Source organism: Diadema antillarum, unplaced genomic scaffold (assembly GCF_040938485.1).
Source record: "Diadema antillarum isolate AM-2024a unplaced genomic scaffold, OU_Dant_1.0 scf00000110, whole genome shotgun sequence".
In the NCBI taxonomy this organism is placed as follows: Eukaryota; Metazoa; Echinodermata; class Echinoidea; order Diadematoida; family Diadematidae; genus Diadema; species Diadema antillarum.
In genome coordinates, this window is record NW_027270999.1 from 888,462 (window position 1) to 903,418 (window position 14,957).

At 39.7% G+C, this 14,957-nt stretch overlaps 1 protein-coding gene across 1 annotated transcript in view; it reads right to left on the reverse strand.

Annotated features, from left to right (window-relative positions):
* LOC139719421 (small subunit processome component 20 homolog) overlaps nt 1-14,957 on the reverse strand; it is a 111,844-nt gene that overhangs the window by 40,117 nt on the left and 56,770 nt on the right. The window contains exons 10-14 of the mRNA XM_071630837.1: nt 10,443-10,577; nt 4,303-4,380; nt 3,156-3,337; nt 2,667-2,825; nt 2,145-2,236 (exon numbers count right to left, since the gene is read on the reverse strand). Coding sequence (XP_071486938.1) covers nt 2,145-2,236; nt 2,667-2,825; nt 3,156-3,337; nt 4,303-4,380; nt 10,443-10,577 — 646 coding nt within the window. The remainder of the gene's footprint in view (nt 1-2,144; nt 2,237-2,666; nt 2,826-3,155; nt 3,338-4,302; nt 4,381-10,442; nt 10,578-14,957) is intronic.

Genomic DNA, 14,957 nt, shown 5'->3' on the forward strand with positions numbered 1-14,957 from the left:
TATGGATGACTTCACATGGAATAAACTTGATCAAACAAGGTCCTTAACCACAATCAAAAAAATAAATGGATCATCATAATACTGTACAGAGGTTTGTAAAGGTTTTGTTTGGTGCAATGCACAGAGCCCACACAGTTGAATGTCCTTAAAGAGGAATGACAACCCAATATACATGTGGATTGAGTGAATGTAGCAACATTAAAAGAACACAGCAGTGAAGTTTGAAGAAAATCAGACATTCCTATCAAAAGTTATCAATTTTCAAAGTTTTTGTGCAGCCATCACCAGACGAGGAGACAAATGACTACAGCTCGTGACGTCACACATGTACAACAATACCTTCCTATTTGAACCCATTGAGCACGAGTCCCGAGTATACTCGGGCAGGTGTCTATGGGAAATGCGTGTTGTAGCAAATCAGTCCGTCCTCAATGAGTTAAAGGTGTCGTGGCTGAGTGGATAAGAGCGCTCGTCTGTGAACGACATGAGCGTGGTATGGTGGGTTCGAGCCCATGCCAAGCCCGACACGTTTGCCCTTCAGCAAGGCACTTTATCCACATTGCTGCTCTCCACCCAGGAAAATAAATGGGTACCCGGTAGGATGAGAAAGCTTATGTTGGTTGATCAGCATGTGCGCGCCTGTAAAATGGCTGCGACTGGCTGGAATGCTCCCCAGGGAGTGGAGAATGAGCACTGTTTAGTGCTGGTTGGAAATCATGTATCCAGTGACCGGGGTAATAATAGTCTGTAAAGCGCATTGAGACACTTAAATGTGAAATGCGCTATATAAAAACCAGCTATTATTATTATTATTAAAAAGACATCCTCATTTATGAAGAGAATTTCACAAAATTTCTTAAAATATATTTAATATAATGAATATTATGATTAAATATAATTCAGATAAATATAATTTAAATAAAAAATATATAAATATAAATATAAATATAAATATAAATATAAATATAAATATAAATATAAATATAAATATAATTTAATACATTTTTAATGAAAAGTACACATTTTCTCAATATCCTGCTGACATATTTTGAAGGTAATATTATTCCCCTCATTGTTTTCTGAAAATAATTACGAAACTAAAAAAATAATAATAATAATTCAACAAAATTTTAAGTTGGTACTCAAGGGTACCAAACATTACATCATTTGCACAATGACAAACTGAGATTATACTCACAAAAGTCATATATGAATACTATCATTATTTATGTTTGCTTACAGAAACTGGATGAGTCTTTTTTAAAGTCTATAGGAATCTAAGAATGTTACAGGTAAAGGGTTACATGGATGGCTGCACTCAGAAGACTAGTGGTGTGATCGCGATGAACTTTGGCATGCATGACACCCACACTGTAGTTTACAAGATTGTGTCTTAAAATTTGTTGAAATTGTCACTTTCTAATCCTAATTAATTAATTATGCAAATTAAGTCTACTCTTTTGGTTTGTATATCTGTTTTAACATATTAAACAACTGTACATCACAAAAACTTTCAAAAGTCATTTCAATTCTTATATATTTCATTGTTTTTGGAATTTCTTACGAATTTCTGTTTTCAACTTTTTTTTGGTTTTTTCTTTTTTTTTAATGGAAATTGTCACTGACCACATATCTACCAAAATTAGCATAAAATCAACCAATCAAAGTGATTGATAGTATAAATAATCAGGATTTTAAGAGTTTCATGACAGAACACTTTTTTCCATACGAAATGTACACAAAATTACAAAATTGTGCCAGTTTAAGGGTGACATGCAGTTATAAAAATGGTAGTGACTTCGTAAAAGTATGCGCGGACATTGCAAATTTGGTCTCAAAAGTTGCGCTAGACTTGAACAAAGAAAGTCAAGAAGCATGATGAGGACTTCTCGCATTACAGAATTATTGCGTAAAACGTCTAGGGGGCGGATTCGGCTCCCCCTCCCCCCCCCCCTCCCCCCCCCCCCCCCCCCACCCTTTTAGGGTGAAGAGGGATATGAAAGGAAAGACTTGATTCTTTGGATTAATTCACCATGTGCAAATCAGACACAGTAGGGCTTCAAAGTCTGGTGCACTCTATCAATGTCAATAGGTATATATAGACTCTCGGATTTCATGAAAACAAAGAGTTAAAAATACTGTACCTTTTTTCTCTGCTGTTTCTTCGTCCAAAGTTTGCACTAGCCTTAAAATGATATCCTGGATTCTGGATTGGCACTTTGAGTGATCTAGTGGTCTGCAGAGAAAAATAAGCATTTGGCCTATGAAGTCAAAAGGATATGAATTGATCATTCAAAATAAAACACAGAAACTGGAAATTTGAAGCTAAAGAGAACCATCATTTACAATAACTGCATTATTCAACAATTCAGAATAGCATGCCTTAAGGTACAGATAGGAATTTGCGAAATAACCTTTTTTTTTTTTTTTTTTTTTCACGGCCAATCTTGTTTTTTGATGTATGAAACAATGTAATTTGTTCCTTTATATTAATAGCTGACATGAATACTGCATACTGAAGACAAACATGCAACACTACACCAAGTGGTGCCGAATTCACAAAAATGTCATGAATTACCATACATGAAATTCTGACGTATTTGGTGTTTCAGTTTTCAAAAAAAGGAGAGGTAGGTGTGATTCCTTGTCCGGATCACCATACATACTTGACATGGGGAATGCACACCAGCGCAGCCCACAGGTCATGAAAGTGGTCATCACTGGTCAGATTGGAGGACAAGGCAGTCTCCAAGCAGGACATCAGATGATCAGGGAAATTTGGGGGACTCAGAGATTTCCGCTGCAACTTTTTTTGCTTCACCAAACTGAGAGACAACATGATACATCAGAGAAAAAAAAAGTTATGAGAATAAGGCATACATATTACAAATTTTATCTAAACATCCTAAGTGGAATGAAGGAATACACCACAATGGAAAGCTATGAAATATTCATTTCCAATCAGCTCATGCAATGACAAGTTTAACATGCTCTTAAAAAAGGGAAATTTGATTAAGGCTGTTATGACTATATTCACTGCTCTAACTACAGATATGTGTAAAACTGACATTCTCTAATAATGAAAGATGTGTAACAAAAGTAAATCACTGATGAATCACGCTCAGGTAGGTGTACGAAGTGGAAGTCAATTTCACCTGATTTGGATGTGCCTACTGAAGTCTATGCAGTATGGTATGTAGTCTACCAAGTCAGACCCAACCTCAACTTGTGGACTCTTCAGCACTATGAGCTTTGTCAGGGTGAACAAGACTGTCTCCACTTCATCTTGGGATGCCATTTTTGCATGGCAGTACTCACAAAGACTTGGCAAGATATCCTGAAATTAGAAGAAAGAGCAACAGCAGAAAGAGAACATTTTCAAGCACAGTACATTTCTGTTGGTATCTGGAACAGGGGATGATAGAAGAAGTATCTTGCACAGCTATTCATCATAATTATGATTTCATCATAATATCATGACACTACTCTGTGTGTTGAAGGTAGCTTCATGCTTTATTTCATGATACATTTTTGAACTTGGTTTTTCTCTCATCTTTTTAAACATTCGCTTCATGGCACTATTCAGTACAAACATAACCTCATTTTTAACAAAATGAGCATGCCTTGCTGATATAGACTCTTCTCTTCAACAAGAGATAAGGAAAGGCCCCAGTGTCTTACACTTGTGCAAATGCTTTTATATCTGAGCTGAAAGACACTATTATGACATTGATTCATATCTGTGGGGTGACTCTTGAGTACATGTATCTACCACTTCAGAGATCTGCAAACACTCATGACATATCATTCCATACCTCCAAACACGCCACATTTATTTGCACAACTGGAATAAGAGAAAACAAAGCTTGGAAGTTTTCATTTTCCAGTTCACCCTTGGAACCACATGTACACATGTGAACAACTCTGCATTACATTCTCCTACAGATAATTTGTGGCAAATCTGAAATTCTGAAATGTTACAATATGATTAAAACATTGACTATTCATTGGGGGGTACAAAGGGGTTATCTCCTCAAAAACTTGTCTTAAATGACTTTAACCTTTCCAGTATGGGCATCTACACTCGATATCACAAAAGATCCGGCCTTGATTTAGAGAAGACGCTTTTACTGTCAATGTCTTGGATCTGTGCTGCATAGCAGGTTGCCCTGTTGTCATGCACAGGGTATTACACTGACTCAGTGATGCAGGTCAAAAAGAGGAGACATACAAATCAAGACAGCAAATCTATTCCTTGTCAGTTTGGGACGGCCTAGGTCTCCAAGCTACTAGAGCACAAACCTGTTCAAATCCAGGCAGGGGGAAGAGAGATCTTGTGGCATGAAGGATATGTCTGCTGCTGTATTCATTGTCAAAGAGCTGGCAAGAAAAACAAAGAGTGAATATTGGAGGAAATATTCATGTGGGATCATACTCAAAGTAATACCATGCAACATTCAGGCTTATAAATGAAATGTTTAAGTATTACACCACACAACATCAGAGAGATAGCATCTCTTCAATCACGCTTGCTTATCATTTCATGCCATTCTACATTTCTGCTGAGGAAAATTCTTGTGAAGTATCAGCTTTGTGAACACATCTAGAGACAAAGGTGTTTAATGTTTGGCAATCAGTACTTAATCAGTACCACATATTACACAAAAATGTGATGGATAATAACAGTAATTAAATATAATTCTATTGTGAAATAACATTTGTAAACAACTTCCAAACAATCCACATGAGATTCTGAATAATTCTCGGGAGTAGGAAATATGTAGACCTGCTACAAAGGGCAATGCCAGATCATCTGCATAGATAGATAAAATCTGCTTCACACTAAAAAGTACAGTAACTCTGCATTGTTTGCTAAGAATAAACTGCAGCTTAATAGTGTGGTACGGTATGTCACTGACACAGCTCCCGTAGGATTTTTGTGCCAAAATTGATTTTCTTGCATTTTTGGGTTCATTGGGGTCCAAGGTATTGGAAACTGATGGGGTTCAAATTTTCCCGACCCTCACCACCTGTTGGGGGGGGGGGGGGGGGGGGGGGGGGTAGACACCTATCGTGGGACCCCTAAAAGTAGGTGTGTTAGTCATGACGTGAGTGAATTCACAAAACTTGAGTTGTTTTTCTAGAACTTTTATTTTCCCTCAACAGCCAAATGGAAATTAGAAGACTTAAAAACTCTCCTACGAACCCACCCCACCCCTTCCCCCAAATATTTGAAAAAACTTATTAGTGAACGTCTCCCACAAGTCCAGTTTGTCAGCTCGTTGCGACGCAACGAACCAGAAAAGCTTGTCAAATCGAATGTAGTCAGCAAAGCTATTGATCACAGTCTTTCAATGATGGATGATAGTGAGATAATTGGTAACCTGAAGAACGTGGCTGGCCTACTCCGACACGAAATCATGCAAATGCACGGCTGGTAATTTACAGGTACCTTTGATGACTTCAAGAATCCATCATTACTCCAATTCTTCCTAAGCCACCTCCTCTTTGGTAGTCATGTTGTGAAAGTGTCTGGAGTGCGGGACCAGGAAGTAGACAAAACTGTTGATGTACCTTGTCAATTTCTATTCCAGAACACTCATACTGATCGGCAAGTAAAATATCAACCAAAGGGGGATCATGGTTTCCGTCAAAATGTCCACTCTTGCTACCCACTCTCGAGTTCGTGACAAGAACCTTGTTCAAAACCTTTCAGAAGTCTACATTGGAAGTGACTATCACAAGATACTTGATCTAGAAAAGAGAGTTGAGCAGTCAGTCCTTCAACGAATGAAGGATTCTGGGGGTGTTTGTCTTCCTGATTTTGTCAAGAAGGTTGTGAATATCTGGTTTGCCATAGACAACATTATTCTCTTGGAAGACACACCCATAGGGCAAGAAACCTTTCACGGGACACAGGCTGTAGATGGAGAGCCAGTGAATCAACCACTTGTCATACCCGAGAAACTTTCTTCACAAGCCTCTCTGGCTATTGAGATGAAAGTGCTTCCTGAGCCAGTCATCAGAACCAGTCCATTGAGATTTCAAGCCTACAAGAAGAGGAAACAAAATCTCATTTCTCAAGAATACACTCATACCTGGGCTCTTGTGAACTACCTTACAACAGATGACAACAGGGATATCATCCAAACTGAACCTCAACTGCAAGATGAAGAAGCCCAGTGCAGTGAAGAGATGTCAACTGATGCAGAGTCTTCAGATGACAAGAAAATTGAGCCTTCCAATGACAAAGAGGAAGCTAGGTCTTCACAGGACAGAGAGGAGACAGATGCTGTCATGGTCATCGAAGAGGAGATGAAGAGATCAGATAAAGTATGGAAGAATGATGTTCTTCCAACATGGGCTGCAACTTGGTCATTGTTGTCTCAATCCTCACACGCTAGCACGCCTACAAACACAGTGGTGATTGCCCCATTATTCAAGACATCACCAACTGATTTTGGGACACTCTTTACTGTTCTCCGGTTATCCCAGGGAATATCTGCGACCGTCGTTGGCCCTCACAGAAAGACATTGACAACGCTAGATCTCCATCTTTACTATCGAGCATTGAAGATTCAGCAGTCGGTGGGAAACACCAACTGGATCTTAAGAGCTGGAGCTCTCCACATTGCCTTTGCTGCCTTGCATGGTCTAGGCAAAACCATCGATGGTAGCGGTCTTGACACGTGTGCTATCGAATGTGGTGCATACACTTCAGCATCTCTTCGCCGGATCTTTGGCCGTAAAGCTTAAAAGCATGGCCTTGAATTTCACATCACTGCAAGCCTTGCAATCATGATGTTGTGTTTTGATGCCATACTATCGGATCTTCCCAAAGGCCCAGTTCGCATCCAGTGCAATAATCTCAAAGAGAGACTTCATGAACGTGACCCACAGGTGGTGGAGATCTTTGAAGAAATTCAATCCTGGTTCTCGAGCAATGTCAAACAGCTTGAAGAATCTGAAGACCTAGGCGAGTTTGCCCAGTTCTTGGCCCATTATCTTAACCAGGTGGAGAGTCTTCTACACTTCATTAGTTCCTGTCGATCAGGGTACTGGGAAGGTTACTTGTCATCACTAGAAGATCTCACCAAGTACTTTTTCGCTCGTGATCTCCTGAACTATGCTCGTCTGATGCCAGTTCATCTCGCTCAAATGAATGCCCTAGAAGAGGATGATCCAGAAACATGGAATGCCCTCAAGTCTGGAGACGTTGAGGTGGCAAAGTCAGAGATACCGTTTTGTAATCTCTTCACTGATCAGGCTTTAGAGCAAGAAATCAAGAAACTAAAGGGGCTTGGTGGGATGGTTGGACTCACAAGATATGAAGCCGCTTTGGACCGACTAGTCACTATCACACCTTACCTTGCTGCTCTGGTGGATAGTTACCTCAACGATTTCCCCAAAGCTACCGGAGCTTCAGGGAGGAAGAAACATCATCAGCTTTCAGGAGACATTGCGGTGAGGTCAAAGAAAAATGCTCTGAATGTACGCCACCTAATCGAGCTGCACTGCAGAGACAATCCTTTCAAGGAGAAGACACAATTGAAGAGTCTGGTTTCATCGGCAGTTGTGTCTTGTGAGGCCAAAAGTGACATTCTTCGCTTTGCAGAAAAGGGCCAGAAGCGCTTTGAGGAGTTTGTGTCTGATCGTTTGCTTTCCTCATCAACCCTCTCAGTGTGGGACAAAATGAAGAAACTGAAGCTGAAATCGTTTTCAAACTGGATGGAGAAAAAGAAAGTGTGTGTTGGAGATAAGGTCATCAAGTTGAGAGAGGAACGTGAATTGCTGGAAAGATTTCTAATCATTCAGGCCAACCGCCCAAGCTTAGTTCCTAAACTTGCGGAGACAATAGGTGAAAATGAAATGTCAGTGGTTCCCCGTTCACTACGTGCTGTCGATGGTACTTTGTACATCCCAACAGACAAAGCAAGTCTGATGCATGCAGTTGAAGATGCAAAGGCAGCACCTCCCGATTCTGTGAAACGGAGTGACGACGTGGAGGACAATCATCCAACCAACCCACAGGTTGAAATGATGCAGGAAGAGGTTATGGTTACCGTAGAACATGAAATAACGCAGGATCCTTCTGCAGCAGCCCAACATCCCAACCTCTCACGTGGCCTTCCTGTCAAGGTGCTGATAATTGACGCCATGGGTGTACTTCCAGGCATGAAGAAGACACCTGCCATGCATAAGATGTCAGACCTGCAGGATGAGTTCAACAGGCGCATCGAAAGGATGATGGCTAGCTATGAAGGTTGAGTAGTGTTTGATCGATATATGGAGGAGTCATTAACGAGCAAGACACGACAAAAGAGGGCAACTACATTTGTAGAATACGAGATACACCCAGAAATGAAACTCACAATGTCCATCAAGGAGCTCCTATCTTCATCATCAACTAAGAAGAAGCTGACATGCCTGTTAGGCCAGGGGCTGCTTGATTACTTCTCACACAACATTGATAACCCTTTCAAGCTGGTGGTTGTGTATGATACCTTCATCAAGGGACATGATTTTGAGGAGGCACACACACATGAAGAGGCTGATACTCTGATCCCCAATCAAGTCCTTGCCTCTACTGCTAGTGGGGCCTTGCGAGAAATTACGGTCTGGTCACCTGACACTGATGTCCTCCTTCTCTTAATTCATCTAACATCTTGTGGAAACAATGCAGATGCCCACTTCCTTACTATTTTCTACAGGCAAGGGAACAAAGAAACGAGAAATAGCTGTGCTGGAGCGGGTTCAAGTCATTGGACATCAAAAATGCCAAGGCCTCCTTGGACTTCATAATTTTTCTGGTGCCGACTGGGGAGGAAAGTTCATTGGGATATCCAAGAAGACATTGATCAATGCCTACTTAAAGCTTGATGATGATGATCCTGCCATCACCTGTTTCAAAGAACTGGGCGAAGGTTTCATTCCAACTGAACTTAGCAACGGAGAGCTGCCAACACAGGTGAAGGCACTAGAGCATTTCATTTGTCGTGTTTACTGTTCATCAGGCCCAACAACCCTGGCAGCGCTCAGATGGGAACTGTTCCGATCAAAGAACCTGGAAGCTGAGATGTTACCTCCAACTCGAGCCACATTAATACCTCACATCCTCCGGCCAATTACATCACGATGCGAGATAAATCATACAAAACAAACTGCCCAGTGCTTCCCCCTATCAAAGGAAATGGATGGTGTGCAGAGAATGGAGGATGTTTTCCAGTCAAGTGTCTTGTGCTCCCTGCACCATGGGCAGTACTTGCACTCATCAAATGTGGCTGCAAAGCAGGATGTAAGGGACGATGTAGCTGCTCCAGAAACGATCTGCCTTGCACTCCTCTCTGCAAATGCTATGGTGGAGAATGTGAAAACCAGACAAGGGAAGATGCTCCAGACAGTAACAGCGAGTGACTTTTAGCGGAAGTCTGATGAGCATTTCCTGTTGTCATGGTAACCACGAAGTAGGTGATTTTCCCTTTTCTCGATTTCATTGTATGTTTGTTTTTAACTGGAAAAAAATCCAAATGATTCTTTAGATCTAGCAGACATTGCGTCACGTACATGTGTTTGTGAACAAAATAGTTACTTGTTTCTGTGTTTTACCGGGGGGGGGGGGGGGGGGGGTGACTGCACTGTTTTGTATGATTTTGCATCGGCAAGCTGTCACATTTGAAATGTGTCAGCTTTCTGATTCATTGATGCAATTAAAGTGCGTACAAGTTGATATTTGAGAGGATTGTTTGGTCGTATTATCGCCTAAAAGCGTGGCGCCATCTGGTGTTGTAGTAAGTCATTCCGTTGACGAAATACTAATGATTGATTTTGCATTCACAGACTGAAAATAATCATGTTAATGACATCCTCAATTAATCCACTGTATAACAAAACACAATAATGTCATTTCCACTTATCATTTCAAAGTTCTAGCCCAAAAGAAAGAAAATGGGCACAATTTTCTGTGATATTTTTCAGTTTCTTGCAACATTTCGTAAAGTGCGCCTCCATGCGGTAAAAGTTAGAAAGTTTTATATCACAATATCATTGAAAATGTAATTTTCATACATATCAGACAGCTTCACACTAAAATTGGGGAAAATCTATGTATTATGGCTGAATAAACTTAATTTCCATATTGGGCTTTATATAAGCCAATATGGCGCCCAAAAAGGACCCCCCACAAAGTGAAGGAGGGGTCTGAAAATTTGAACCCCATCATTTTTGGCCCATTGGGACCCTTTTGAAGCCAAAACAGCAAAAAAATCAATTTTGGCAAAAAAATCCTACGGGACTACATACCATACCGCACTATAACCTGTCGAGGACAAGTCCTGAGTATACTTGGGCAAGCGTCTATGGGAAATGCCTGTTATAGCAAAATCAGTCTCTCTTTAATGGCTTAAAATGGTAAACCTATTTCAAATGGAGAATGTATTTCATACCACTTGGATGAGAATAGAGGTGTCTTCCTGGCTGAGATGAGCCTTTTTAGTCTTCAAGAGACCAACCAAGAGAGACAGAGCAACCGCACCATCAGTCTCTGGCAGGTAGTGTTTGCTAACCAACCTAGCTGTGGCCTAAAAATTGTAAGAAAAAAGATGCAACATTACAGAACAATAATACACACAAAAATAAAATGCAAATACATTACTGTAAAAGTGGAAATTTTCTCGGTGTTGAAATTTTCAAGCACTTGGCGCGACCAGAAACTAGCGCGAAAGTAAAAGCACCATAAAGCTTGCCATATGTTCCAGTAGTTGTTGTCTTGATTCCGCGGAATAAAAACCCGTGAAACTCTTCTTACCCGGCCGAGCGCAAAAAATTTGTCGCGCGAAAATATCCACTTATACAGTATATGATGACACCTTTCTCTTAAATAGTCATTTCTCCTACATTAGATGTGGACACTCTGATAACCTGCTTTGGGAGGAAGATCTTATTTATATATGCTATCAAGGAAAGACAAGCCCCTACAAACATTCACAAAGTGTACTCTACCCAGAAAGGTAAAATTACCAGTACTCCTGAATCTATGGATAATACATGAACTTGACAGGACTTTGGCTTTCAGAAGCCCTACCTTGGCCCCCTTCTGGGACCTCATGCACATTTATAATGAACTTGGCATTTCCTTTGATACCCAAGAATTCATCCTGCCAAATCTGGGGCCTGCTTTTTCAAAACTTGTAACTGATTGCAAGTCCCAGAAACCAATGTATGCATGACTATTAAACACCTTCAGTCACACTGTCTGATTATGTGTAGTCTTTATGAGGCAGATTCATATACTGTATGCTGGGGGTTGTTTATGATGATATTTGTCAGAGCACTGTACTGCAGCAAGCTCAGCCACCTGTGCTAAAAGGGCAAATATGTTATCAACCCCTCCCCCTCTCTTTATTGTTTTACTTTGTTTCACTTTTGGCGCATACAGAAATTTCAGGGAAATTGCAAAACTGGAAAACTAGGCACATACAAAAAAATTTATTTACCCAATATTTAAATCAACAACATTTAATGGCAATCAATAACAACGTGCAATTCATTTATTGAATGATTGATCAATATTGATTTAAGTGGGCCAGAGTTATCATTGATTTCAGGACCAATTATAGCCATGATACTGATTTAAGTGGGTCAGAGTTATCATTGATTTCAGGATCAATTATAGCTCTACATAGATTTAACAGGTTCCTAATCAGCCAGGATGTACTTTTTGTTTGTTTTTTAATTAAGCGATGAAAAAGTGAACTTTTCCATAGAGGATCCAACAGACTAGCAGGGCTTCCAACAGTCACACATTAAACAGGGAGATTACAAAGGGTCATCAGGGAGATACAGGGTAACTGTTCAAATTGAAGAGTAGTATGATTTGTTTGAAAGGGTCAAGGTACACATTGTATACTGGGCTCCATTGATTACTTTTAATCCAAATGCAAATGTCACAGAATTCCAGAACCACAACAAGGCTTCCGCTTGCTAAAACCTTGATCATTCAAAAAGAAAAAAAGAAAAAAAAAGGAGAATTATATGACACAAGAGAAAAAATCTGCTATCTTTCCACATAAGTGTTAAAATGACTGACCAGTGGAAGGAGTTGCATGCAAGTGGCTACAGTGGTGCTGGACCAGCTTGTTTATGCCCTCTATTGCTTGATTCACCATTAGGCAGACATAGGGTGTGTTTTTACTGGACACCTCATGTCACCTCGCATCACCGTAAAGTCTTTTGTCACCAGCATCATCTCGCATTCTAAGACTACCCAAACCGTTTCTATTGAGCAATCCAAAGATATGTTGTGATGCAAGGTATTTGTAATGTGAGGGAACTTGCAAAGTGTGGTGAACCAGGTAGTCGTGTATTTTAGGTCAAAGAAGCGTTTAGTCTGTCAATTTTTGGTGGGCTACAGAATTTGTCTTTTTTTTTTCTTCAAAATGTCCTTCATTACCATCTCCTGCCACTTTGCAATAAAAAACCACTGCAGATCCAATGTCATTGACATGATATGATGATATTCAAACAAAATAACAAGCATGATAAATACTTTGTCCAGGAAATGATACACTCCTACAGCAAGAAGAGATGTACACAGCACCTGATAGAACACATGCATGTATCAGGCATGTGTGTGATGATAAACTGAATAACATGCAGAATCTCCGAATAATTTGAGACTAATTGCACACTGCAAACGCGAATTTTGTAACCTCAAGATGCTACATAATTCAAATTCTTTACCACTTGTCTGGTCAGGCAAGCAGATTTTCAAATTGTTACAGAACACTTGCCTCGACAATAATTTCACTTGCCCAAAAAGAAAGTCCAAAAATATCAGCAAATGACAAAGAAAATCTCTTGAAAGTCAAGAGTTTAATAAAACTCAATCATTTGAATAAACAGCATATGTTGATTCGCACGCTTAAACTCATTAAAGCAACAAACTTGGTTCAATCAAGTGTTTGTGTTGCATTGGGGCTTCTTCATATAAGTGCTGGAAAGATGCTGACATGAAATAAAGTGTGTTGCATCACTAAACAGTCGTTATCTTTGGGCTTCTGTATGGTTGACTTCATGACTCTGTGGGGAGGAAAAGTGAAAAAAAAAAAGTTGCTTTAAAACATTTTGTTTGCCCATTTCAAGCATGCATTTTTTTCCTCAATGTTCCAAAACACTTGATACTTTGATTTTCACTTACCCTGGGCAATTGGGCAAGTGCTTATGTAGCACTTTGTACCCACTGTGTTTCTACTGAAAATCATCCCTTGCATTAACTCGCATCAACCACCTAAAAAGGAGGGCGACAGATCTCCTCACATCACTCAATACCTGATGTGTTTCTACAGAGGAAAAATTCGAGGTGACACCGCACATCACCACGCATCATCGCGAATCACAGCCGATTACCTCAAATTTTTAGTGTTCAGTAGAGATATGCCCATAAAGACTCCCCAACTGAGTCATTCTTAAAACTGCTGCAGAGACCATTTTGTCTTCATACTGTTTGTCTCTTTCAAGACCAGCAATTAGAATCTAAGTGGTGAACTCTGTTGCAATGGATTATATACAGTGTAAATATCCGTTTATAGTGATGATGATGATACCAGTGGTAATGATTTTTATAGTAGTAACAACAACAATAAAGAAGAATGATAATGATAACTATGATGAAACTGCTTTGATGAAAATCATGATGATACTGATAATGACAAATGATGATCAAGTTGTGATATCTGCATTGGTACACCACTCCATAATCTGTTCAGTGTTTTTCAGAAAGACTTGCAAGCCTCCTTCCTCTTGGTATTAACAGCCAGAGTACCTCCACTAGTAATCTGCATGTACAAACACACTTTCTTGCACACAAAGTCTTCATCCACCAGTAATCTGCATGTACAAACACACTTTCTTGCACACAAAGTCTTCATCCACCAGTAATCTGCATGTACAAACACACTTTCCTGCACACAGTCTTCATGGACAAACAATGTATTAAAGTTTGAATAGTCTCTCCCTGTAAAATCCTACAGACAAAGACACACAGAGGTAGCTCCACCATGAATGGCTGGCTTGCAAACACTCTACAAAGTAGTCCAGGTCAATCAACTTGGACTCGTAAAACACACTCTCTAGGACTATAGCAAAATTCAAGGGATGAAGAAGAAAGTCAATATACCTTCATACTGAAGTACCTGCAAACCCTGCCTGACAAACTTGACATCATTTGGAAAGGGAAATATAGCTCTATCTTTCTCAAAGAAACTATAGGGCATCCTTTTTTTTTTAATACAGAAATGACTGTAAATCCTTCCTCATCATACTAACTAAATTTTCACTTTTATTGCAGGCTTCTGTGGCTTTTTCTTGACACAAATTACATGAAAATATATCTACAACTCTTACTGACATTTCTTCTACAGCTCTCACTTCAAAACAGTCAGTAATACTAAGACACATGAGTTTGAATTTACACATTTTAGTTCATGTACCTTCTGGCCCTTGAAGACCCTTGGGACCTCACATGAAGAGTTAAGTAGAAGCATTATCCCATTCTTTGTTTAAAACTTCACATCAATTGGAAATGTACACAGCTTAAGCAATTTTGTCCAGCTGTATACATATTGTTTTCAAATATTTGCCACTTAAATATGATTTGCACAGTCAAATGAAATAAATCAATATCAGCTGTATTTGCAAGGTTAATCAAATGACACAGAAAACACACACATGTCTGCTAATCATAAGCTTATTGACCTCACTATACCCCTCCCCCACCCACATTCTCGTTTACAAAATTGTCTTTTTCTTATTCTTTTCTTCTCCCATGCTTACAGTCTCTTGGCTACAACCTGTAACTACGTACATTCCCAATTTTGTTAATTTGAAGACTATACACTTATCAATAAGCAATGTCCCACTTCATGTTCAAGCCAACTTTCAGAGTGAACTCAGACTACACT